This window comes from Mixophyes fleayi, chromosome 6 (genome assembly GCF_038048845.1).
Source record: "Mixophyes fleayi isolate aMixFle1 chromosome 6, aMixFle1.hap1, whole genome shotgun sequence".
Taxonomy (NCBI): domain Eukaryota; kingdom Metazoa; phylum Chordata; class Amphibia; order Anura; family Limnodynastidae; genus Mixophyes; species Mixophyes fleayi.
In genome coordinates this window covers 213,643,002-213,670,784 of record NC_134407.1, presented here as the reverse complement: position 1 = coordinate 213,670,784, position 27,783 = coordinate 213,643,002, and the positions used below count along the sequence as shown (strand labels likewise).

Sequence of the window (27,783 nt, the reverse complement as noted above, 5' to 3'; positions counted from 1 at the left end):
ATATATTATTAGTATAAGGTATCTGGGCTGTATAAGCATGGCGGTAATCCAGGATATAACAGTATAGGTAATATATATTATTAGTATAAGGTATTTGGGCTGTATAAGTATTACAGTAATGTGGGATATAACAGTATAGGTAATATATATTATTAGTATAAGGTATCTGGGCTGTATAAGTATTACAGTAATGTGGGATATAACAGTATAGGTAATATATATTATTAGTATAAGGTATCTGGGCTGTATAAGTATTACAGTAATGTGGGATATAACAGTATAGGTAATATATATTATTAGTATAAGGTATCTGGGCTGTATAAGTATTACAGTAATGTGGGATATAACAGTATAGGTAATATATATTTTTAGTATAAGGTATCTGGGCTGTATAAGTATTACAGTAATGTGGGATATAACAGTATAGGTAATATATATTATTAGTATAAGGTATCTGGGCTGTATAAGTATTACAGTAATGTGGGATATAACAGTATAGGTAATATATATTATTAGTATAAGGTATCTGGGCTGTATAAGTATTACAGTAATGTGGGATATAACAGTATAGGTAATATATATTATTAGTATAAGGTATCTGGGCTGTATAAGCATTACAGTAATGTGGGATATAATAGTGTAGGTAATATATAATATTAGTATAAGGTATTTGGGCTGTATAAGTATTACAGTAAAGTGGGATATAACAGTATAGGTAATATATATTATTAGTATAAGGTATTTGGGCTGTAGAAATATGCTGGTAATGTCAGTATAAAGCTGTGCAGTATAATATGATGTGTCAGTACTCCCTGCACCACATCTGCAAAACCACACCCACTGGCTAGCATAGACACGCCCCGTTTGAACAGCTGGCTTCCTCAGACGCTGAGGCCTCTCTGTCTCCGGTTACACCCTGCGGCGGCCATTTTGTCGAAGCCTTCGAAGCTCTTAACAAGACAGGGATCAGAAGTACTTCTAGGTGAGAAGTGAGTGAGATAAAGCGGAGACCTCGCGTTTATGTGTCTGGCAGCAGGTAATGATATTTATGATTACAGTACAGGTGCAGCAGACTCTGGTGCCGTGTTATTATTATACAGGTGGAGCAGACTCTGGTGCTGTGTTATTATTATACAGGTGGAGCAGACTCTGGTGCTGTGTTATTATTATACAGGTGGAGCAGACTCTGGTGCTGTGTTATTATTATACAGGTGGAGCAGACTCTGGTGCCATGTTATTATTATACAGGTGGAGCAGGCTTTGGTGCCGTGTTATTATTATTCAGGGGGAGCAGACGCTGGTGCCGTGTTATTATTATACAGGTGGAGCAGACTCTGGTGCCGTGTTATTATTATACAGGTGGAGTAGACTCTGGTGCCGTGTTATTATTATACAGGTGGAGCAGGCTTTGGTGCCGTGTTATTATTACAGTACAGGTGGAGCAGACTCTGGTGCCGTGTTATTATTATACAGGTGGAGCAGACTCTGGTCCCGTCGTATTATTACAGTACAGATGGAGCAGACTCTGGTGCCGTGTTATTATTATACAGATGGAGCAGACTCTGGTGCCGTGTTATTAGTATACAGGTGGAGCAGGCTTTGGTGCCGTGTTATTATTATTATTCAGGGGGAGCAGACTCTGGTGCCGTGTTATTATTATACAGGTGCAGCAGACTCTGGTGATGTGTTATTATTATACAGGTGGAGCAGACTCTGGTGCCGTGTTATTATTATACAGGTGGAGCAGACTCCGGTGTCGTGTTATTATTACAGTACAGGTGGAGCAGACTCTGGTGCCGTGTTATTATTATACAGGTGGAGCAGACTCTGGTCCCGTCGTATTATTACAGTACAGATCGAGCAGACTCTGGTGCCGTGTTATTATTATACAGGGGGAGCAGACTCTGGTGCCGTGTTATTATTATACAGGGGGAGCAGACTCTTATGCCATGTTATTATTATACAGGTGCAGCAGACTCTGGTGCCGTGTTATTATTATACAGGAGGAGCAGACTCTGGTGCCATGTTATCATATGTTTGTAGCAGACTCTGGTGCCATGTTATTATTATACAGGGGGAGCAGACTCCGGTGCCGTGTTATTATTATACAGGGGGAGCAGACTCCGGTGCCGTGTTATTATTATATGGGTGGAGCATACTCCATTACCGTGTTATCATATGGGTGGAGCAGACTCTGGTAATATGGGTAAGGGTCATTATGTGATATGTAAACCCCTGTAGGAATATTAGCGATGAATTATCTCTATTTGTTGGGTGAGGGATCTCCAGCCATATCCCATGATATCTGTGCTGAGGGAGGGTATTATATATTTTATAGTATATTATATATTCCTTTCCTGTCACTGTCCTCTATGTATACAGTCACATTTATATAATTTCCAGGAGAACTGTTCTGCTGCCTGGCAGGTTATATTATTGTTTAATAATATATATATTCCTTTCTCTTGCTATCATGTTCTTCCATAGCATACACACTTTGGCATATATGATATACTTTACATATGTTATATGTTGAAAATGTATTGCTGTAATATCTGTTGTATGACAAGAAAGTAAATCCTGTTCATATCAGTCCATTATATACATTGTACAGAACATTCAGCACATGCCTCACAATAAGACCGCATAATGCGTCCGTATAATGACTGGTATAACTGCATATAGTTTCATATAAGTGAGCCTTTTACTTCTGTTTTTGCATCAATGTTCTTACCTACTTTTTTCTTTATTTCTAATCCATCTACAAGGCAGAGTCTATATCATCTGACAGTCACAAGGAGGATGGACATGGACAGGAGTCACATGACTTAGAATATTTTAAACATCACCCTGGAAATCATCTACCTGCTGACTGGAGAGGTGAGGGATTGTGGGAATGTCACAATTATATCACTATTATCTCTATTAATAAAACATGAACCTGACTGGAGAAGTGAGGGATTCTGGGAATGTCACGGTGACATCACTACATCTGTGAGCAGCAGAGGAAGTAACTAGACCAGGGCCCAGTAACAGTGGAATACAGTGAGGGCTTGTGATGATTAGTGGTGAGAGGAGAACTGGGGGGACATGGAAGATAAAATGAAATAGGGAGTTTTTGTGATGAGAAGAGTCTAGTAATGTAACTTAATTTGTTTGTGAGATTGTACAGAATGGTAAAGGACCTCATTATGTGCAGTTTAACATAATAACAGATTGTGATGGATTCCAAAGCTGCAGAAGGACAAGAACTCCCATAGTCTCTGCTGTGTAGATTGTCTCACAGCACATTGATGCTAAATTACAACATATTGCTGTTAGTCTGCAACATCAGATGGATCCTGAAAAGGGAACTATTCTGTATTACTCTCATTATCATTCTCATGAAGAATGGAGCTAACTCCAACCAGTGACCATCAGAGGCCACCTCTGCTTTCTGCATCTTAAAAAGGACTTTTTTTACTGCACTTGTGTTACAGCACCCGGATCTTTCTTAACCCTTTTTAAAGGTGAATTATTTCTCAGTTGTCAGTAGGACTGATGCTATCTCAGTGCAACAATGCTGGGTTGTGTCATCTTTGTTTTTCTTTACTCCAACAAACCTCCCAAAGCTTTAACTGTGGATAACCCACAAGCGAAATCTCCCAGGGCGATTTATTTAGTATATTAGAAGTATCACATTCCAAAGAACACTCTTGGGTCAATGCATTCAGCGTTCATGCTCTTCTTCTGGCCATATTATGTAATGTAACACACCCTCTGTAACATAACAAAGAGCAAACAGTGGCCATCCATAAGATGTACAGTCATGGCCAAAAGTTTTTAGAATGGCACATATATTATTTTTCACAAAGTCTGCTGCCTCAGTTTTTATGATGGCAATTTGCATATACTCCAGAATGTCATGAATGCAATTAATTTCAAAGTCCCTCTTTGCCATAACAATGAACTTTATCCCCAAATCAACATTTCCACTGCATTTCAGCCCTGCCACAAAAGGACCAGCTGCCATCAAGTCAGTGATTCTCTTGTTGACAAAGGTGAGAGTGTTGATGTGGACAAGGCTGGAGATCACTCTGTCATGCTGATTGAGTTAGAATAACAGACTGGAAGCTTTAAAAGGAGGGGGGTGCTTGAAACCATTGTTCTTCCTCTGTTAACCATGGTTACCTGCAAGTAAATATGTGCAGTCATCATTGCTTTGCACAAAAAGTGCTTCACAGGCAATGATATTGCTGCTAGTAAGATTGCCCCTAAATCAACCATTATCTAATCGTCAAGAACTTCAAGGAGAGAGGTTCAATAGTTGTAAAGAAGGCATCAGGGTGCCCAGGAACATCCAGCAATCGCCAGGACCGTCTCCTAAAGTTGATTCAGCTGCAGGATCGGGACTCCACCAGTGCAGAGCTTGCTCAGGAATGGCAGCAGACAGGTGTGAGTGCATCTGCATGCACAGTGATGTGAAGACTTTTGGAGGATGGCCTGGTGTCAAGAACGCCTGCAAGAAGCCACTTCTCTCCAAGAAAAACATCAGGGACAGACTGATATTCTGCATAAGGTACAGGGATTGGACTGCTAAGGACTGGGGTAAAGTAATTTTCTTTGATGAATCCCCTTTCAGATTGTTTGGGGCATCTGGAAAAACGCTTGTCCGGAGAAGGAAAGGTGAGCGCTACCATCAGTCCTGTGTCATGCCAACAGTAAAGCATCCTGAGACCATTCATGTGTGGTTGCTTCTCAGCCATGAATAAAGAATGGTACCAAAACATCCTCCTATAGCAACTTCTTCCAACCATCCAAGAACAGTTTGGTGACGAACAATGCCTTTTCCAGCATGATGGAGCACCTTGCCATAAGGCTAAAGTGATGACCATGTGGCTCGGGGATCAAAACATCAAAATTTTGGGTCCATGGCCAGGAAACTCCACAGACCTTATTTCCATTAAGAACTTGTGGTCTATACTCAAGAGGCGGGTGGACAAACAAAACCCCACAAATTCTGACAAACTCCAAGCCTTGATTAGGCAAGAATGGGCGGCCGTCAGTCAGTATGTAGCCCAGAAGTTGATTGACAGTATGCCAGGGCGAATTGTAGAGGTCTTCAAAAAGAAGGGTCAACACTGCAAATATTGACTCTTTGTATAAACTTAATGTAATTGTCAATAAAAGCCTTTGACACTTATGAAATGCTTGTAATTTTACCTCAGTATACCATAGCAACATCTGACAAAAAGGTCTAAAAACATTCAAGCAGCAAACTTTGTGGAAACCAATACTTGTGTCATTCTCAAAACTTTTGGCCATTACTTTAGGTATTATAACGAACCTGTCTTCTTTCACGAGTGCACCCACTGATAGCACCTTTCCTTTAGTCACTTCTTGTATTGAAGATCCTACTTAGATGCTCTGTGGCATTAGAGCATGAGTTTAGTCAGGTGCTTCTCTATTTCCCCATCAATTTTTATTACGGTTTTAAAACTACGGAAGGGAGCAGTACAGAAATAAGAAAAAGGGATGGAGAGGGCAGACATAACAATGTATATCACGCCATACAACATGTGCACAAAAACATGTCAACAATATGTTACCAAGTTGGGAGAAGAAACAAAGTGTTAAGGCTTAGCTCGAGGTTGGAGGTAGATCAGGAGTTGTCGGAGTAAGGAGGTTGTGTGCTTTCAGGGGGTGGATTAATTTAGAACCTTCACCATCCGTCGTAAATTCGTGCCAAGCCATCCACTTAACAATTGGAGAAGACGGAGACATAGAGTAAGGAGCATCTAATGTCTCCATCTGATAACTAAAGTGAATCTTTGTAATAACTTTGTGGAGGGTAGGGGGTAATGGCTGTTTCCATAGTTGCACAATGGCCGCAATAGTGGCTAACAAAATATGGCCCCAAATATATCTGTAGTGTTTGGGCAATTGGTCAGGGTATAGATAAAGGAGAGCAGCAAGAGGTGTCAGGGTTAAGGATATAGAAGTAACTTTCTGCTCAAGGTCGAATACCTCATGCCATAAAGGTTGAATACTAGGGCACGGCCAAAACACAACATGTATGAGATCCCCTACACCTCCACAATTGCACCAACATAGCTTAGATTGGTTAGGCCATATCTTCTGTAGACGGGCCGGGGTAAGGTAAGTACGATATAACAATTTATATAACCTTTCCACATGGTTAGTACATTTAGATACAGTAGACAAATTGCTATATATAATTTCCCACTGACCCGGGAAAAGGGGGGTATTGAGATCCATTTCCCACTAAGTTTGGGAAGTGTGCTTAGGAATGATGGATAAAGAAGAAAGGTGTTTATACCAGAAAGTAATTCCACCCTTATTGTTACCCTTAGTCAGTTTGGAGTAGTTAAGAGAAGGGGGTGGGTGGAGTGGACCGTTCTGACGGTGGAGGACCCGATCCAATGCCTCAGCCGCAAGTACTAATAAAAATATTTAGATGAGAGGGCAATGCTATCTTGCAGCTGTGCAAAAGAGCAGAGGCCCCCTGGGCCAAACAGGTGCACTAGGGATGAGAGGCCTGCCTGGATCCAGCTGGAGATGTCAAAATCAGGAAGAAATGTAAACACAGTGATGAGAGAAATTTTACTAGTCGGGAGGGTAACTTCTGTAGAGGAGCCCGCGGTTCTGTCCCAAACTCTCAGAGCGTCTGCTATAGAGGTTAAGGGTTCAAGTGGGTGGAGCCTCAGATGTTTGGGGAGCCAAATCAAATTTCAATTGGGCACGTATTAAAAAGAGCCCTTTCCAAATCCACCCAGGGTTTATGGGAGATCGGGAGAGACCAGTCTCTAATTTGAGATAGGATGCAAGCTTCTTGATATCTGGTCAGATCAGGTAAAGCTAAGCCCCCTGTTTTTTGGACAATGTTATACAGCACAAGACAACCTAGATGGACAACCTTTCCAAATGTATCGGAGCATTGCGGTATGGAATGTAGACATATATTTCATATCTTTTGTGGGAGACTGTAGGGAATAGTTCGGAAAAAATACATAAGTTTGGGGAGAAGCATCATTTTAAAGGCCGCTACTCAACCCAGCCTTTACACCTCAAATGTCATCCATGAGGTAGAGAGCTTATGAAGTTGAGTTATTAATGGATGGTAGTTGGCTTCAAATACATCTGAGAACTTCACAGGGACGTAGATTCCTAAGTATGAGATCGCTTTCTCCTTCCCTATATATTTAAATCTAGACTTTAAGCGAGCTAGGCGCTTCTCTATTTAAACGCACTCAGTCTATTCTCTGATGCTTGAAGAAAAGGTTGTATTAGGTTTTGTTGTTCTCCAACAATAATATCTAACTTTCTCACGACATTAATTCATAAGTAGTTACATCTGTGTATTGGCCATAATTGGGGGTTATGTGAGCCAATGAAGGGCGTCTACTCTTTATGCTGAGTTTTTCCGTCTTCAATACACAGGATTACACAGTAGTGAAGAAGAAACCTGGTGGGTGAGTGTGTGATACCCAGTAACCGTCCCTGTGTGTCAGGGGGATTGAGCAGGACCCAGATCCCCATCACGGAGCCTCCACCTCACTCACTGATACATGAGAGAAACAATGACCAGAGGATTCTAGAACTCACCAACAAGATCATTCAGCTGCTGACTGGAGAGGTGACTGCTGGGAATGGGACATTATAGAGTAACACCAAGGGATGTGTCTGGGTGATGACTGTATCATTGTGTGTGTCAGGTTCCTATAAGGTGTGAGGATGTCACTGTCTATTTCTCCATGCAGGAGTGGAAGTATTTAGAAGGGCACAAGGGTCTGTACAAGGACCTGATGATGGAGAATCTCCAACCCCTCACATCACTGGGTAAGAGGAGACTTTCATTCATTGTAAAGGAGAGAGTAGTTATAATGGCCATCTATATAAACATCATCTGACAATCACATATAAAGAATGTAATCAGTCACTGTGTGTTTTTCTTTCCTACCATTGCGGGACACTGTGGTACATTGGATTCTAGTAGGTGGACTAGGAGTTTAGGCACTTATACTTGTTGAATACACACTCCTCCCCTACTATGCCCCTCCTCTGTCACAGTAAGCTCAGTTTTTGTTACGTGCCTTGGAGATAGGACACATCTGTATAGACTCCTGTCTATACTGTAATTAACATTAGTTTTTCATGTTTTTAATTTATTCTTCTCTCCCATTACAGGTACAGCACATGGACCTTTTGTAAAAGACCCAGGAGAGTGAATAGCCTGTCGGCTTCCTTCTCTCCGGGCCCTGTGTTGGGGTGACTGCCAGCTCCCCTCACCCCTCACACCGTTGTCTGCAGTTGTTTTACTCTCCCCTAGTAATGAGCAGGAGAGATAGTAGCTGCTGGGTAAACTATTCAGATCTGCCTACTTGGCAGTGGTTGGGAGCTGATTTCCCTAGACAACGAGCAGTCTATACAGGGGATCGGTCAGGTGATTGCACTCCATAGAAGGCAGTACGCTGACCAGAATAGCAGCTAGGGGTCTGGGCATCTTTAATACCCTGCAGTGCTTAAAAGCACCAGCCAACAGCCGACCGCTTGCCTATTGTTGTCCTCACCACTGTCTCTCCTCTCTGACTCCCCCTCCTGCTTCTTTTACCTTTTTCTCTCCCCCTCCACCACCCATTGTCTCCAGTCTCTCACCATGCCTCCGCGCTCCTGTCCTATTCCCATCCTCTCACCTAGCCTCCCTCCCTGTCCCTACCTTAATGCTCCCCCTCGCTCCATCAACCCTGCCAATCTCCTCCACATCACTCCTCTTCCCTCCCTCCCATTCTCCTGTGCCCTCTGGAACTCTAGATCTACCCGCAACAAACTGCTGGCCATCCATGACCTCTTCATCTCCAACTCTTTTAACCTCCTTGCTATCACCGAAACCTGGCTCTCCTCAGCTGACACTGCTTCCCCCGCCGCTCTCTCCCATGGTGGCCTTTCATTCACCCACTCCACCAGACCGGATGACCGTCCAGGTGGGGGAGTGGGTATCCTCCATTCCCCTAATTGCACCTTTCGGGTCATCCCCTCTGAACCTTCCCTCTCTTTCTTCTCCTTTGAAGTCCATTCTATCCGCCTCTTCTCCCCCATTCACCTCCGTGTCTCAGTCTTATACCGCCCCCCTGGCCCCACTTCCCTCTTTCTCGACAACTTTGCTGCTTGGCTTCCCCACTACCTCTCCTCTGACCTCCCCTCCATCATACTTGGAGACTTTAACATCCCCATTGATCTCCCCTCTGACCCTGCCTCCATTAAACTTCTCGCCCTTTCTTCCTCCCTTGGCCTCACGCAGTGGACCTCTTCCCCCACCCACTGCCTTGGTCACTCCCTTGACCTTGTCTTCTCTCATCTTTGTGATCTCTCTGACTTCTCCAACTCTCCCTTCCCACTCTCTGACCACCATCTACTCTCCTTCAATCTGTCCTCTTCCCCTGCTTCCCCCCTCCCTAAAACTACCCTCATTAGGCGCAATCTTGTTCCTTTTCCTCCTCTCTTGAAACTCTACTATCCCCTCTTCCCTCCCTGCTCTGCCCTGATAACGCCACCTCTCTCTACAACCACTCTCTCACCACTGCCTTGGACGCTGTTGCCCCTGCCACTTCTGTCCGCCGCCGCCACTTAATTCCCCAACCCTGGCACTCTAATTTCACCCGCTTCCTCCAGAAGTGCACTCGTGCTGCTGAATGCCTTTGGAGGAAATCTCGCTCCCTGGCTGACTTCCTCCACTTCAAGTTTATACTCTCCTCCTACTGCTCCGCCCTCTCCCTCTCTGAACAATCTTTCTTTAAGTCCCTCATTTCTTCTCAGTCCTCTAATCCCCGCCGCCTCTTTGCCACGTTCACCTCTCTCCTCATCCCTCCCCCTCCTCCTATCCCACTCTCCCTCTCTGCTACAGATTTTGCCTCCTTTTTCTCCTCCAAAATTGAGACCATCCGACTCAATATCTCCTCCTCCCTTTCCTCTCCTGCCCCTCTCTTTGCTCCTCCCTCCCCCCTTATCCCACCCTGGGACTCCTTCCGCCCTACTACGGGCGATGAAGTCCACTCCCTCATTCTTTCCTCTCCCCCGTCTACCTGTCACCTGGATCACATCCCCTCTCACCTTCTTCGCTCCTTCTCCCCCACTGTCTGTGCTTACTTAGCTCACCTCTTCAACCTGTCTCTCTCCACTGGTACCATCCTCTCCTCCTTCAAACATGCCCTTATCTCTCCTATTCTAAAAAAACCTAATCTTGATCCCACCTCACTCGCCAACTACCGCACCATTTCTCTTCTCCCCAATGCCTCTAAACTCCTCGAGCAAATTGTCACCTGTCACCTCTCTGACTATTCCCTCCTTGACCCTCTCCAATCTGGCTTTCGCCCCCTCCACTCTACTGAAACTGCCCTGACCAATGTAACTAATGATCTCCTCTCGGCTAAATCCAGTGGTCACTTCCCCCTGCTTATCCTCCTGGACCTATCCGCAGCCTTTGACACCGTGGACCACCCCCTCCTCTTGCAGACCCTTCACTCTCTCTGTCTCTCTGGCTCTGTCCTTACATGGTTCACCTCTTATCTCGCCAAACGCTCTTTCTCTGTATCTATGTCCGGTTCATCCTCCCCCCCCCCCCTCTGCCCTCCCTGTAGGAGTCCCTCAGGGCTCTGTTCTTGGCCCTCTACTCTTCTCACTCTATACATTCAATCTCTTGCCCAATCCTGTCGCTTTCAACTTCGCAACATTGCCCGCATCCGGCCCTTCCTATCTAATGAAGCCACCAAAACTATTATCCACACGCTCATCATTTCCCGGCTGGACTACTGTAATCTTCTCCTCACCGGCCTCCCCCGCTCTCGCCTTGCCCCCCTTCGTTCTATACTCAATGCGGGGGCGAGGCTTATCTTCCTTTCTCGCTGCTCCTCTTCTGCCTCCCTTCTCTGCCTTGCCCTTCACTGGCTCCCCTTCCCCTATCAAATCCTTTTCAAACTTCTTACCCTCACCTACAAGGCCCTTTCCCACTCTACTGAACCCTATATCTCCAATCTCCTCTCCATCCACACTCCCGCCCGGTCCCTGCGCTCGGCCAATGACCGTCGCCTCTCCTTCACTCTAATAACCTCATCCCACTCCAGAATTCAAGACTTCTCCCGAGTTTCCCCCTTGCACTGGAATGACCTCCCTCGCTCCATCCGTCTATCCCCTAACTTGTGCTCCTTCAAACGGGCACTCAAAACTCATCTCTTCCTCAAAGCTTACCAGCCCTCCACTTAACCCTCTTCCATGCTCGCTCTCATCTCCTGGCTCCTCCTTTGAAAAGGGTGCGCTTGCTCTGACTCCCTTTGTGCCGATTGTCTGTTTGCCCTCCCTTTAGGATGTAAGCTCTTATGAGCAGGGCCCTTCTCCCTCCTGTCTCTCTACCTTCTCTTCTGCTCCAACCTCAATATTTTTGCTTTTCCTGGAGCATTTGAAGTCTTGGTATTACTCGTTTATTGATCTGTACTGTTATTCTTTGTACTGTCCATTGTTTGTACTGTGTTCGGCGCTGCGGAAACCTTGTGGCGCCTTATAAATAAATAATAATAATAATAATTGAGATAGGCTGTTTGGCTGTGCATGGAGGCGGCCATTAGGGAGACAGCACTGGGGGTGGCACTTCCCCCTTCTTCACATGCCTTGGCGGGCTTATCGGAAGGAAGCCATTTCCAGGACACTCGAGGCAACTACACACATCGCTCTGCGCGCTGACCTTACTGTGCCTTTCCTGTCCGGCATCAACTTATTGTTCTTGAATATTTTGACGATTGTAGCCTGTTCTTTTTTTCTTTCTTTCAGTTTTGAACCAAGGTTTTCTGAGGTGACAGAACTTGTTTCAGAGGACTGTGCCTCCGGGTGCTGCTGGTTTAGTCTCTGGGTTATCTTTGTGTATCAATAATATCAATAACAATAATCCTTGCATACATAACTGTTATTTCATATATATCTCTCTATCTATCATTGTGTCTGAAAAAGGGACTTCCAAATGTAAGAGACCCGCTGGAACGTCTGCAGCATTATACCTGTGCAAAGTGTAATAGTAAATTATCTTTTGGACAGTCTGACCCGGACGCCCTGTGAGGCTGAGAGCTGTGAACGCCTTGCGCCTACCCTGGTGTCAACAGCAATGGCGGAACCGGCCTGGGCCAGATCGCTAGCGACATCCATATCCGATCTCACTAAGGTGATGTCATGGTCCACAGAGGTACGTGATTCTTCTTCCTTTACTGCACCACACACACAGTCTGTGCAGTCTCTGCCTATATCAGGTGGTTCTTCCCAGGCTGAGGCAGGATTGCCAGTATCACTGACCGAATCCACCCAGGGTTTGACATGCTCGCTTGCTGTCTCCCACAGAAGTAAGCGCATCATTCCGCACTCTTTTCAGGCCCCCTGTCTGGGGGCGCTCGTCAACGGATGATGTCGAGTTGATTTTAGAATCAGATTGAGAGGATGCAATAGGCTCAGAGTAGTCTGCATCTGTGCACAATGTGGATAATCTTATTCTGGGGGTCGAACACTCATTAGGGTTTGCAGAGCCTGAGGCTTAGGATCCCTCTGCCTTTTCTCTCTCCAAAAGACCTAAGAAACAGGTTGTTTGTTTTCCCCCTTCCCCTCAGCTTTTGGACATGGTGTCCGACGCTTGGCAGAAACCAAATAAACATCAGATGACGGGCATATTCAAATCTCTCTATCCACTACCGGCAGGGAATCTGATAAATGGGAGGGTACCCATAGGGTGGATCTCCCAGTTGCTCATTTGTCTACGTCTTCAGCTCTTCCTGTGCAGGGCAGGGTCTCTCTGCGGGAGTCAACGGACAAGAAATGTGACATTATGTTCCACTCGGCTTACATAGTGGCAGGTAGCTTGTTTATATCCAACATGTCTATAGCTTCGGTTATAAAGCCATTCAGCTGTAGTCAGAAAAGTTGGTTAAAGGTCTCCATGAAAATGTACGTGGAACTGAACTTCTTACATTAGTAGAACACATCCAGCAGACTTATGATTATGTGGGTCAAGGATCTATTCATGCTGTGTCGGTCAACTCTAGGTTCTCAGGCCTGATCATTGAGGCCCGTTATACCTTATAGTTACGCTTCTGTGCGGTGGACGCGGACTTCAAGCGCACCTATTGAAGCTTTGCCCTTTGATGGTATCACGTTGTTTGGGTCCGAATTAGAACAGATTATTCATGTGGCCACAGGGGGCAACAGTACCTCTCTACTCGACAGCTCCACTAAACTGAGACAGTTTTGATTTCGATCCTTCGGTAGAGGTCGAGGAGCTCCTTCCAGAGGACAGTCATCTGCCCCTAGAGGAGCGCACCATAGAGGCCCGGGGCTCGGCCAGACATTGAACTTCCAGGACAGGAGACATGGCTGCAGCTTGACAGATCCCACTCTTGGTTACTGTGGTGGGTACTTGTCTACTACCCTTTTAGGAGCGATAGCGGGTTTTAACCACAGACACTTGGGTGCAAGGGATTGTAACACAAGGTTATGTCATCTACCCAGTTCAGTTTCCCGCAAGATGCTTCTTTAACACAGCTCTTCCCTCTTATGCCATCAGGCGCAAGGCACTTCAGGATGCCATCAGAAAACTCCTGTCGCCTGGAGTGATTTTTCTAGTCCTGCAGCAGGAAAGAGGAAGGAGACTTTAATCCAACCTCTTCCTGGTTCTCAAACCAGACAGGTCATTCCTTCCTATACTTAATTTACAGATCCTCAACAAACATGGTGTCAGTGTTTGAGGCGGTTCCCTATAAACAGTTCCACTCTCGACCTCTCCTCCAGAGAGAGATTTTTCAGAAATGGTCCGGCTCCCACGAACATTTGGACAGGTAGATCATCAGACTGTCCAGAGCCACGCGCTTATCTCTCTCATGGTGGTTGAGCAGAGAAAATCTAGAAAAGGGCCAGTCATTCCTCGCTTGGACCTGGACCCTGGTCACCACAGACGCCAGGGAGCTGGGGCGCGATCATCGGGTCTCTCAGGTTTCACGGTCTTTGGTCTCCTCAGGCCATACTACCCATCAATGTGCTGGAACTCAGGGTGGTTCACTGAGTATTACTTTAGGGGCAGCGGTTTCTAACTGGGAAACCCTTAAAGATGCAGTCAGACAATGCCACACCAGTGGCTTTTCTGAACCACCAGGGGGGATTGCGCAGCTCCATGGCAATACGAGAGACATCCAGGAGCATGTCCTGGGCGGAAAAGTCACATTCTGATTTCTGCCATTTTCATACAAGGGGCAGACAATTTGGAAGTGGACTTTCTCAGTCGTCACAAGGTCCACCCCGGGGTAAGGGTTCTCCACAAGGAGATCTTTGCTCTTCTGGTACAGCGTTGCGGCACTCCATAGATCGAGCTCATGGCAACCCATCTAAATTTTCAGGTTCCTCTTTATTGTTCGAAGTCGAGGAATTTTCGAGCGGGGTACACGTCATGATGATCTCATGGCACTTCAGTCTAGTGTATCTGTTTCCTCCACTCCCAATGCTTCCGTGGTTGCTAAAAAACTTAAAAAGAGAGCGCATTCCCATAAATCTAGTGGCTCCAAATTGGCCACACAGTGCATGGTTCTCAGACATTCAGGGAATAGCAGCGGAGTCTCCCTTCTGTCTGCTGGTTCGTCCAGACCTTCTCGTTTTGGGCCCTTTTCTGTGACATTATTTAGATCAGCTGAATTTGACGGTGTGGCTGTTGAGACCTTAATGCTCAGGGCGAGAGGGTTCTCGAAGGATGTAGGTAGTGAGTACCATGATCAGAGCATGAAAATCTTCATCATCTTCTCAGGTCTGGAAAGTATACATACTCTGGTGTGAATATCAATGGTTTCACACTTCCTATTTTAGCCATCCCCGGTTCCTCTCCTTTTTGCAGGTAGGTCTGGGTTCTCTTAAACTGCAGGTTTCTGTACTCTCTATATATTTTCAGCGCCAGCTGGTGCTTTTACCAGAAGCACAGATATTCCTTCAGTCTTACACGTTCAGCCACCTTTTGTTCATCCCGTGGAACCATGGGACCTCAATCTCGTGCTTAAGGCTCTAACTAGAGCTTCCTTTTGAGCCTTTGGATTCAGTGGATCTACGTCATGTCACTTGGAAGACGGTATTCCTCCTAGCCATTGCTTCTGCTCGGCATGTGTCAGAGCTGGGAGCACTTTGCTGCAATTCTCCATTCTTTGTTTTCCATGAGGATAGGGAGATCCTCCGTACTTAACCCTCATTTGTTCTGGAGGTGGTGTTCTGGTTCCACTTGAATCAGGATCTTGTTGTTCCAGCATTCTGTCCTTCAGCATCTTTGGATGAGACTGTACCTTTGTTGGACATCGTTCGTGCCCTTTGGTGTTATGTTGATTGCCCATCTTCTGCCCGAAAAATGAACAACGTTTTTATGCTCTATAAGGCGCATAAGAGAGTTTAGTCGGCCTCAAAGTGATCCATTGCTTGCTGGATAACTTCCACCATTCGCTTGACTTATGTCCATACATCTCGCCCTGTGCTGGAATCCTTAAGAGCGTATTCCACCAGGGCTGTGGATGTATTGTGGGAGGCACGTCATATTGCCTCCATGGAGCAGTTGTGGCGACATGGTCGTCTGTCCACACCTTTTCATTCTACAGGTTTCAGGACTTTGCATTTGCAGATGCAAGTTATGGGCGCAAGGTGTTGCGCGAAGCCATTCAAGAGCAATCCCTACCTTAGGAGGCAGCTTCAGTATGTCCCCAATGTACCGCAGTGTCCCCCTATGGTAGGAAAGAGAAAAGAGGAGGACACTGCACTCCCTCCCCTTGCTCTGAAAAATGGTTCTGTTCTCTTTTAAGTTACTTTGTTCTGGTTTTTGCCTTGTTGGCTTTTCCTCTCTGCTTGGTTATGCAAAACTGAGCTTACTGTGACAGAGGAGGGGCATAATAGGGGAGGAGTGTGTTTTCAACAAGTATAAGTGCCTAAACTCCTAGCCCATCTACTATAATCCAGTGTAACGCAGTGTTCCCCAATGGAGTCAGAGAAATGGATTTTATGGTGAGTAAAAATCCTCTTTTCTTACAGATGGATCCAGTAACAGAGATACCCCAGAGAGATGTCCACATCCTCTATATTTACCGGATCACACAATGGAAACTCACAATATTCTACAGGACTATCAGGTAGATGGAATTGAGGGTCTCACAAAATACTAAAATATCAAAGTGACCTTTTCCCTATCTGATTTGTAGAATAGCTTTGTGGATCTTATACACTAATAATCTTTGGGTTACTCTTAATTCATTAAATCAGACATTATTATTTTTATTGTTTTTTGGCTAATTTAGGGTTGTGACCTGATTGATGTGAAAGTAGAAGATACAATCAGAGAAGAAGAGACGTATGTGAGGGGTGATCAGCAGTGTAAGGAGGAGGAAACCCCTACAGATATCGGCCTAAGTGAGTAATAAACAAAATAGACAGAAAATAGTTACATTCTCCTTTGTAAGACCCATCAGAATAATCATATACACACAGGGCCTGATTCAGAGTTAGACGAACACCCATTTGTGTAATGTATTATTGCGTCTTTCATTTATTGTAAAAGAGAGAGCAGTTATGAGGGTCACCTAGATACACATCATCTGATAATCAGGAATAAACAATGTATTCTGTCACTATGTGTTTCCTACAGATGGATCCAGTAACAGAAATACCCCAGAGAGATGTCCCCGTCTTCTTTATTTTCAGGACTGTATAGAGGAAAATCACAGTATCCCGCAGGAGTATCCGGTAATTGGGCATCAAGTTAAATAATTGAGCGTCTCGCCAAATACAAAATGACACTGAACTATATTATCTGTATATAAGCTGTGTGGATCTTATAAACGGATATTCTTTAATTTAATCTTGGTTCATTAAGTTAGATATTATTAAATGTTTATTGTTTAGAGCAGTGGTTCCCAAACTGCATCATCACACTGTGCCCTCCTTCATCATCACACTGTGCCCTCCTTCATCATCACACTGTGCCCTCCTTCATCATTACACTGTGCCCTCCTTCATCATCACACTGTGCCCTCCTTCATCATCACACTGTGCCCTCCTTCATCATCACACTTTGCCCTCTTCATCATCACACTGTGCCCTCCTGCATCATCACACTGTGCCCTCCTTCATCATCACACTGTTCCCCTTCATCAGTTTCCCTTGTTTTACTCTGTTCATTTTCTTACCTTTTACTTGCCCTTCTGTCTTCTGTTTTCTTTTCTGTCTTCTTTTCTTCTGGCTCCTCATTGAGCCGTTCTTCAATGAACATATTCAGCGTGATGACGTCATACCTGACATTCAGTGCAAACAGAGGAGGGTGCAGGGCACCGGGCACTGTACTTGTAAGTATGAGAAGGAGGGTCCCGATCACCAGGCGCGTATGTATTTCTTTTTTGGCCAGCTGGCGGCACCCTTCTGAGATCGCTACCGCACCCCAGGGAGCCGCGGCACACACTTTGGGAACCGCTGGTTTAGAGGGTTATATTGAGTGTATATGTGACTGTAATTAAAGTTGCAGTTCCTCCTATCTAAGGAGGGAGAGTTTCAGTGACAGCTTGGCAGACCTTCTGTGGAGAATGCATTGTGTGAATTGGTTGATTCCTACACCTTGGAGAGGCCATTGAAGTAGATGAGGGAGGAGCTCCAAGTGTCTGTAATGGAGTGGGTGATACGGTACAGGGCTATAGTGGAATGTCAGGGTAACACTAAATAATGTATTTTCTCATTCATCCTATTTTTGGGACACTACTTAACCATGGTTTTTTAATTCACTTTACTATTTCCGAAGCAGGCTGCTTGGGCAGAGACTATAGTGTTGTCTATGAGCTCACTGCCTGAGAGGCAGCATAACCGCTAGTTCAGTGTTTCTCTGCCGTTCCCACCTCTCATTCTTAGGGCTTCCCTGGAGGTTCACCTGGTCACCAGAGAGGATAGCGAGGCAATCAGGAAAGCGCTGGCTAAAGGGACTGCACTCCAGGAGCAGTGGGGCCTATAAGGAAGCCCCTTTCCTTTCAAATGTCAGGCTGGCTGTGGTCCACCCTGGTGGGGCCTGTATTGGGAAGGAAGAGCAGGACCTCTGGTGGCTGGGTATAGAGGTCAGTTGGAGCCCACCATCGGGCTGGGTATAGAGGTCAGTTGGAGCCCTCCATCGGGCTGGGTATAGAGGTCAGTTGGGGCCCACCATCGGGCTGGGTATAGAGGTCAGTTGGAGCCCACCATCGGGTAAGGCCACACCTGGGACAGACATGGATGGGGGAACTGTCCTATGTACAGCGCCATGTCTTGTCTGGGCCAGCGGGTGAGGTGCTTTTCCCCAGTGTATCACCTCGTCCTCAGCAAAAACCCACCAGAAATCAGCCTGCTGATCATTTCTGCGAGGCAAAATATCTATCTCCTGTGCTTATACCTTGCTACCAACTTTGAACTTGGGAATTGTTTAACATTGGAGTATTTGATATATTAGGTAGGGTATTGATAGTTTGAGCTGTTTGTGTTCTCATTTCTGATATAGATATTGTCACTCTGTCCTGTCACTGTGCTCTCTCCTTCTCCTGTTCAGACACACGTGGGGACGGGGGGGGGCTCCAGCTTCAATATGGTGCCATTGTGTATATACATATACAGATGTGGCTTTCTCTGCTAGTTCATTCTCTTCTAGATTGTGTTTCTACTGTTGTCTCTCTCTTTGCTCTCTTTTGATCATATCAGAAAAGGTATGATTTCCAAATCCAAGGCTGCTGGGGGCAAATTAGTTATGTACTTCACATGTTCCAAGTGCCAAGCAAAATTTCCACATGGACATTCTGAATCCGATGCCCAATGTGCTTTTTGTGAGACTGAGTACCAAGTTCCGCACATGTCAGGGGTGGTCGTGGCCTGTACTAGGCACTGGCTCAATTTGTCATGGAACTTAGAATGTGTGCGGTGTGTCCTCTGGAGGCAAGTGAACACATATTTCCACATTTTCTCTTAGGATCTCCAGAAGTGAATCCCCCTTCTCAAGAATCCTTGCCTCACTGGTTCCAAAACCTTGAAATGTCTGTGCTGAGTTTGGCACGTGTGTCTTCCTCACAGAAGAGGTTTGTGGAGACATCATCAGGCAACAAGTCTCATAGGCGTAAGGCATGATCTATGGTGGAGGCCCATCTTTCCCTTTCAGAACCAGCGGATTAGGTCTTCTTCTGACTAATGGGTCAAAGACATCAGAAAAAAGTTTACGTCTTGGACCTCTTAGAGCCTGCACCCATCTGTACTTTCCACACCCATTTCGAGAGACAGAGTCCCTATTGTCATCAGGAGTGATTGTTCCAGTCATGAAAGAGCAGGAGGGATTGGGTTATTCTTTTCTACGCAGAAACTGGACTTGACATTCTGGCGATTATGAACCTACAATCCCGAAACTTTCAGGTAGACAAATTGAGGATTGAGTCTGTTCGATTCGTCATAAATACCATGGAGTAAGACATATTTCTCACCTCCATGGACATAAAAGATTATCTCCATATTCCAATCTGGAAAGGACATCGCAGCCTTCTCAGGTTTGCAGTTTAGAAATCCCATTACAAGTTCAGAGCTTCTTTATCTTTTGGTCTGGAGACTGCACCAAGGGTATTGACAAAGGTTATGGTAGTCATAGTCATTAGAAGAAGGTAGCTTGTGATGGATACAAACAATTTTTCACTTATTATTCAGGAATTATTATGAAGTTAGAAAGTCAATTCTTTTCAGTTCATTAGGTTGGATATGAATGAAAGTCTTTCCGTTTCCCTCTTGGTCCTGTTAGGACTCTGTACTACCAGAGTTGCTGCTGTTGTACTCGGACCACTCTCCTAACCTGCAACAGTTAATCTCATTAACTCCTGGATGCTAATAACCTGTGGCTGGCCTTGAAGAGATTGTCTTTCCCTGTAGCCTGTGCAGTTCGTCAATTGGCTTTGCTGCTACAGCTGATTGTCTTTGAAACCCTGAGGTTTATCCTGACCTTCTTGGTATTGATTCCTGCCTGTTCTGCCATTTTTTGCACCACTGCTTATGACCCTGACTCCTGGCTTTGATTTGACTTTCCTCTTGCTTCTGACCCTTTGGCTTGCATGACCCTCCTTTGGTTATATCTCTTGTGCATCAACAGCCACACAGGACTTCACCAAGAACTGCTTCAAGGCAGGATGAGCTTGGCTGCTGAGAAACTGCAGGTCGCGGCTCCTACTGAACTTACAGACTTGAGGAATGGATAGACAAACAGCAGTGTGTAATATGAAAACGGTACCTGGGGCAGGGTCCGGAGTACAGCGAGGATCCTTGCCGAGGTTGGTGTGGCACTGCCGGGTCTGGTACACGAGATCAGATGTCTGTCACGCCAACGGGAGAGTCCAAAGGGGTAGTGAGGTCAAGCCGGGTCTGGTAAACATTATCCGATGTCCGTTAAGCCAGAGGAGCATCCAAAGGAGTAGTGAGGTCAAGCCGGGTCTAGTACACTGGACAACTGAGAATAGAAGCAGGACCAAGGGAGACACAGGGAGCAAGGAGCAGGAGTCAGAAATACAGCTCTGACACAGGCTTGTGTCAGAGCGCAGAGTTTGAATTCCCCGCTGGAGGATTACATGAACGGAGCTGCTGCGTCCCAGAAGTGGCCGGCAGCGCATGTAACGGGGAGATGTGAGCATTACATCCGTGCATTCTGGCTATCTTTAATTCTGATATCTGTCTGCGTTATCTGGTGCCTCGTGACGACAGGCTGTCTGGAATCCTGATGCCGCTCTCCATTATCTAGTGCCTCGTGTCTCCTCGCAGTTGGGTAACTCTGTCTCCTTGACAACGAATCTGAACTTGATAGTGTCATCAGAGATATACCTGGTAAACCTGTTTACCCTGAGCTCCAGTTTACCCTTTATATCCTGGAACCTGCTGCTTCTATGAACTACACTTGCCATTCACTGTATCTGTACCTGTTTGTGTTATCGTGGTACACCTGCTATTTCTGCCATTGAAACCTGCAATTCCTATGAACTAAGTTGCTGTCTACTATTGTCTGACTGATTGGCTTCCTGTGTATCTCTGCCTTAAATAAGACACTATTGCCTCTACCTGAGTTCGTACTAGGAATCGTAAGAGATCCAAATTCCTGTTTCCCTTTTTAGATTCAGAATTTATTCTCGCATGACATTTAAACATTAAAAATGATAGTAATATAGATAGTAGTAGTGTAGTATATGATCACCGTGTGACCATGTCAATTTCCAATAATATTTCAAATGAGAATCTCCAAGTGTGTTTTATTCCTCAGAACACTTACAATGTGCAGTACACACTCTGCGCCCTTTGTTCATGCACTTACTAAAAATAAGTCCTAAACAGGCATAGATGATATTCCATTTATTACTCAATACAGTTCCCAATTCAAGGCAAAATGGAGAGAATCATTTGTCGACATTGATTGTTATTAACTCTGTATAACATCACTTGTACCAACATTTGTATGTAGAAAAGCATCCAGTCTAAGAAACCATTTATTAAAAAGCAGTCTATCCATATCTATATTAGGGGAACTAGTTATGTGTAAAACCTGTAAATATAATATCTATGAGATTAAGTCATCCACGACAGGCAACACTTATAAAATGAATGAATTCATCACATGTAACTCAAACAACTGTGTATATTTGGTGCACATGCAAATAACAATATATAGAGAGGACCTCCAGATAATGAACAGAAAGGTGGGGTGAACACATAAAATCTCTTAAACAGGATACAATCCCCACTCACTCTATGCTCAGCTGAATAGGAAGTTATCCCATTAGTTATCCGTGGTAGGGAGTCCAAAGAGTAAAAACAATAATTGCATGAGGCCATTAGGCATCATAGAATATAATTCCTAAATAAAGTGTCTCTTCAAGAGTGCAAATTTATTTCATCTCCTCCCCATATTTTTCAGGATATGTATAGATAGGTGCAGGCATAATACTGAATGCTTATATCTAGAATCTGCTAGCTAAGATGTAATAAGTAGGTGTGGTTATGGTAAATCCTTCCAAAAATGTATTTATATAGATATATATCTAGAGAGAGTGAGATATTGATATATTAAAGATAGAGATATGAAAAAAAATAAAAAATAAATAAATAAATATATATATATATATATAATTATATGGATGCACTCATTCATAGGTAGTCAGTACTCTGCAAATTCCATATTAGCAGAAATAAATCCAAAGTTGTTCCATAAGTAAGAACAGACCAGCGCCAGTTATGAGAAAATCTTTCACATTTTCATGAAACCATAGGAAAGCCTCCTGCACTAGGATAAAAGAAGAGATTGTCTGGTGCAATATATAAATCACTATGTGTCAGCATATACATAAATAGGATATTTTTGTGCACAATATAGCTATATTGGGATAAGCCAACGTCAGGGCATCTCCTGTAGGCGAGTCCCTAGCATGTGATACAATTGTATATACTGGGTGTCACTTTTAAAACCGTTCCTGAGCCTCCATTTTCAGAGCTTCCAGCACCTGAAGGATGTGGCCTGATTCCCAAGAAACAAACTAGAAATTAGTGTAAACAAGGTGCCTGTCTTTAAATTAATAACATGTGTACAAGTGAATAAAATCGTTTGAAAAGTGCAGCCAGGACAATTCATATCCTTCACTAAGATAAACAAAGTCGTTACAAAAGGAACTTTCATATAACTGACAAATAGTAAAGCTGCATAAAGGGGTTAATCTCCACTCATTAAATCCGACATTATTAACCTGTTATTTTATTGTTTTGTGGGTTAATGAGGGTGAAGATCTGACTGATGGTAAAGTAGAAGATATAAAGGAAGAAGAAGAGACGTATGTGAGGGGTGATCAGCAGTGTAAGGAGGAGGAAATCCCTACAGATATCAGCACAGGTGAGTAATAAGCACTAAATACAGAAATCTCCTATATTCTCCATGTTCAGTCACTACAACAATCTCTTGTTCTACACCCTCCTCTGTCAGTACAAACTAATGAGGAAAAGTATCTGCCCAGTGGGGGAGTCTGGAGCCATTAGGCTGGGTACACACTACAGTGTTTTTAGCCGAGCATTGGGTCAATTAAACGATAAACGATCGTTCAGTCAGATATTGCATTAGTGTGTACGCTCCAGCAATGAACGGGGATCGTTCCAAAGCACAGATCATAGTTTTATTGGCTTCATCAGCAGAACTATAAATCTCGTTCACCTACGGAACGACGTCCTTCCAATCCTGCAGTGTGTTTGCCCTCACGATCAGGATCTCCGTAGAGGTTACAGAATCATGATCTTTTCAGATGACGGTTATCTCAGTTGAGCACAGATCTGAGTGTAAATCTTGTAAAACATGTATAGTGTGTACGCATGAATCGACATGATGATCGTGACTTGTTATTCTTTTTCTTTCCAGTGGTTGGTACAATCGTTGTAGATAACACATTGGTCAGAAAATTCTGTGATGTGTACCCAGCCTTAGACCTCTGCTCTCCTACTTTAATGCTATAGATTTAGGGGATTGTGATAAAAATAAATAACATAAAATGACATGAAACAGGTGTGGTAAACCTTTTAGAATGTAAGATTCTGTGTGGTGGATTAATTCACAAACAATAGTCCATGCGTGAGTGGGGGTAGTGTGGGACCGAATAGTGGGTATGTGCTTCAGTTGTTGGTTAAGACACTCGCCAAGCATCATAAAGATTATGCAACTTCATTTGCGTTGGCAATCTACAAGCTTCTTTAGCGTGTCCAGGATACATGTGTGTGGTGGAAGTGCGATCTAGCGGTGGATCTATAATAGTGTTAAAGTCACCACCTATTATTGTCATACCCCTCGAGACTTGATCTAAGTGATGAAGAAAATCAGTGTAAAAGGTTCCCTTTTACATACATATTGGGGGCATATATCGAAGCAACAGTGATGGGAGCCTGGTTCAAAGAGCCCATCAGTATAATATATCTACCATGTTCGTCGAGAATAGTTTTTTATTCTATTAGTGGAACTCTGAGGTGAAGGATCACACTACCTTTGTGCTTAGCCCCAGCTATTTAGTAGAAGGTATGGCGGTATATTTTGTTAGCTAGTATAGGATGGGGAACTTTAAAGTGGGTCTCTTGAAGCATAATAGTGTTGGGATTGATGCGTTTAAAGTATTGAATCGCCATAAGACGCTTGGTTGGGAAATTTTATGGGGGATTAAAAATCCGAGTAGGCAAATTGGAAAAATTAAAAACCGTGACTCTCTGGGGGAAGGGGAGAGGGAAGGCGAGGTAGGAGAATGGAAGAAAAGAAGTCACAGGGAAGGGGACAAAGGTGGACCTATGTACAATGGAGGAGATAGGTCCCATAAATAAAGAAAATAGTGCAGGTCATGCACTCTCCTTGGGTGGATGAAAACCTACTCTATATCATGGTCTGCCAAAAAACAGAATGAACAAACATTTCAAAATGGAAGTAACCAGTGCACATAAAATAAGAAAATATGCTCTAGATTGTAGCGCCCTCAGTAATTCAAACCGAACTAATGTTTGCAATTCTAATCAAGGAATACTAGATAGTTGATAGAAGTCCACAAGGTAAACATTTTTAAGAGCCCGTGAAGGGCAAACCATTAAGTAAAACAAAGAAACAAATGTCATAGTGACTAACTGGGAATTCTTAGAATACAATTGCTTAGTTACTGATCTGGAGTAGGTCCTGGAGGAGAATAAGAATGGTGGCTCATGCCTTTCGCCATTCTGGAACTGGAGCGTGAGATCTCAGCTGGGATGAAGAGGCAGATGATGTCATAACTGGAATGTCGTGAATTTTGCCAATGTTTAAGCAGGTTAAATCCTTGGGGTTGGGTACGCTTGATCGATGTTGAAAAATCCGATATCGACAAGCCCTCCAACTAAAATCCGAATTTGTGGCAAACCGATGTGAAAATAAACAGACTTACCTTGAAGCCGACGCTGGAGATCTCCGATTGGATCAGCATGCTAACAGCAAGTTATCCCGATTGGAGAAGTGTTCGCCACTGCAGCTTGACATCATGGCGACGTCTGTCAATAGAAATTTAAAGCATGTGTAGCCCGTGGGAGAGCAGGGCTCAATCTCTCAGTATCGATGTGGTGAGTTGCAGCTGCCCCGTAAGGGCCACTAGTAAGAGCTGGCAGGAATGTGAGTTCACGACAGAGGAATTACTCTAGATCCAACTTGTCTCTGCACTTCCCTGGCAGCACATGAGCAAAGACTCCAATGTAAGTTCTGTGATGTTTGGATGACATTAGCAGTAAATTCTGGTGGCGGGAGAGTATGCCTCACTCCTGCGTCGATCCAGTAGTCTGGATCGGGGTCCCAATGTTTCTTGGTTAGGGTGTGTGGATGGTGGTTGTGGGTTACAGACCAATGTCCCAATTGATATGGAAATAATATTTCAGAATGCAGTGTCAGATGAAATCTTCCTTTATTGAATAGACAATCTAATCTTACATACAGGTATATAGTCTTTCTCTTTTATCCTTTGGAGAACACCGGGGACATTGGGGTATAGAGTAGGGACAGGGCGAACTGGCACTTTAAACTTCTGTTTAACTAAGCCCTAGCTCCTCCCCCTCTATAGCCCTTTTCGTGTCTCAGCCTCAGTTTTAGTTTAAGTGCCCGGTGAATGGCCTGTGTCTGGGCTGCTTTGCAGCTGAATTCTGTTTTTTTTAACTTTGTTTACTTTTTTAGTAATCAGAGACTTGTGCTCCTGTTTCTGACAGCTCACGGCTCACTGAGCCGCGTAGGCAGCTGCCACTTACCGAGTGTAGAGCTCCTGGCTGCCGGCTGCTGTGTTGGAGGCTCCGGGGTAAAGTAGCCTAGGCTTCCACTTCCTCCCTGTCTGCAACTTGTTAATCACTCTCCCGAGCCAGTAGCTAGCGGGGAGAGTGACGGAATAGCGCAGCATGGCAGCTTGGAGCGCACAGCATGGACAGCTGTGATTTTGCTCCTCCGCTGTCGCCAGTGGTAGAAGTCTGTCTTCTCTTGTTCAGAGATCGGTGGTTTCAGTCTACCAACGATGTCTGGGCTTTGGGGGTTGTGGACCAGGGATAAAAGATCGATTTGCTCGGTCTTCCTCCTAGACGGTGCTTTCCCACAGGGCTTCCCACTTGTCCACGAAAACGACTGGTCTTGCGAGAAGCAATTCAATCCCTCCTTTTTTCCAGGGTGATTATTTCGGTGCCAGATTCACAAAGAGGTTTGGGTTTTTATTCCAAACTTTTTTTTGTACCAAAAAATAGATGGCTCATTCAGACCAATTCTGTTTCTGAAATCTTAGAACTCCCAGGTCAGAGTGCCCAGGTTCAAGATGGAGTCATTGTACTCGTTCATTCACGGCATGTAACAAGGAGAAGTTATGGTGGATATAGACATCATGGATGCCTATCTCCATGTGCCTATTTGGAAGGGTCATAAATCTCTTTTGAGGTTTGGGATCCGATCAGAGCACTTCCAATTTCAGGCTCTTCCCTTTGGTCTAGCCATGCCCTCACGTTTCTTCACCAAGATCATGGCAGACATGGCTGCTCTGCTAAGGTCCAAGGGGATTACAATCATCCCTTACATAGACGATCTTCTTTTAAGGGCAGATTCTCCAGATGTGCTTCAGTCACATATCCAAGTAGTAATCCAGACTCTAGAGTCTCACGATTGGATTCTCAACTTCAACAAGTCCAAGTTGATCCCATCCCAGCGGATGATCTTTTTGGGTCTTTTATTGACACCTGACAACGACGGGTGTTCTTACCAAATAGGAAAAGATTCTAGCCTTGCAGAACATATTGAAATCTCTGTTGGCGGAAAGGCAGTCTTCGCTACATTTCGCCATGAGAGCTTTGGGCAAGATGGAATCGACTTTCGAGCCGTTCCAGTTTGCTCAGTTTCAGGCACGGCAGTTCCAGTTAGAACGTCTGTCGCAATGGAACAAATCCCATCTGAATCTGGCGGGCCAGGTATTCCGCCTGTCTTCGGAAACAAATTAATCGCTTCCTTGGTGGTTACACAAACAGATTCTTGCCAGGGGGCGCAAATTCTCAATATGGATTTGGACTTTTATCACGAAGGATGCCAGCCTTCGAGGTTGGGGGGCCGTCTGTCTTCACGCTCGGTTTCAGTGTCTTTGTACTCAAAGACATTCCAAACTTCCAATCAGTGTCTTGAAAGTGTGAGCAGTGTCTCATGCTCTTATAAGCGAGCTACACCTGCTGCAGGCAAGGCCAGTCACACAATGCCACGTTAGTGGCAAACCTCAATCATCAGGGCGGCACCAAGAGTCCTTTGGCCATGCGGAAAATGTTCCTCCATCCGGAAATGTGTTCGTCAGTTGGAAAGGTGGATGTTGACAGGATGGCATTCGGTTCAACCACAAAGTCCCCCTCTCTTCTGCTCCTGCGCAAGAGATCCTATGGCTGTCACGGTAGACGCCATGTCTATCCCTTGGTGGTTCTGCTTTCAGGTCCCTTTTGTCATCTAAATTTACAATGTCTGGCTTTATCGGCGTAGCTATTGAAGCCATGATTCGGAGAGCTAAGGGGTTTTCCGAACGTGTGGTGAAAACCTTGCTTCGGGCTTGGAAACCAGATCCTGCAAAAGTCTATCATTAAATTTAAAAACATATATTGGCTGGTGTAAAAAGAAGGGATATCCTTCTTCTTTTCGCTTGGCCAGGTTACTTAGGTTCTTGCAGGACGGGTTGGATGCAGATTTGTGTCTTAGTT

The 27,783-nt window shown here is 44.6% G+C and overlaps 2 protein-coding genes and 1 long non-coding RNA gene across 7 annotated transcripts in view; all 3 read left to right on the top strand.

Annotated features, from left to right (window-relative positions):
* LOC142159781 (uncharacterized) overlaps nt 1-27,783 on the top strand; it is a 325,690-nt gene that overhangs the window by 114,322 nt on the left and 183,585 nt on the right. The gene's annotated exons all lie outside the window — the stretch shown is intronic.
* LOC142160046 (uncharacterized) lies at nt 934-7,640 on the top strand. Its single transcript, XR_012693027.1, has 3 exons — nt 934-1,036; nt 2,769-2,880; nt 7,441-7,640. It is a non-coding gene; the product is annotated as an uncharacterized LOC142160046 (long non-coding RNA).
* LOC142160620 (uncharacterized) overlaps nt 12,146-27,783 on the top strand; it is a 36,768-nt gene continuing 21,130 nt past the window's right edge. The window contains exons 1-7 of the mRNA XM_075215483.1: nt 12,146-12,223; nt 12,639-12,746; nt 16,335-16,391; nt 16,738-16,779; nt 22,825-22,877; nt 25,757-25,874; nt 26,821-27,018. Of these exons, the coding sequence (XP_075071584.1) occupies nt 12,146-12,223; nt 12,639-12,746; nt 16,335-16,391; nt 16,738-16,779; nt 22,825-22,877; nt 25,757-25,874; nt 26,821-27,018 (654 nt within the window). The remainder of the gene's footprint in view (nt 12,224-12,638; nt 12,747-16,334; nt 16,392-16,737; nt 16,780-22,824; nt 22,878-25,756; nt 25,875-26,820; nt 27,019-27,783) is intronic.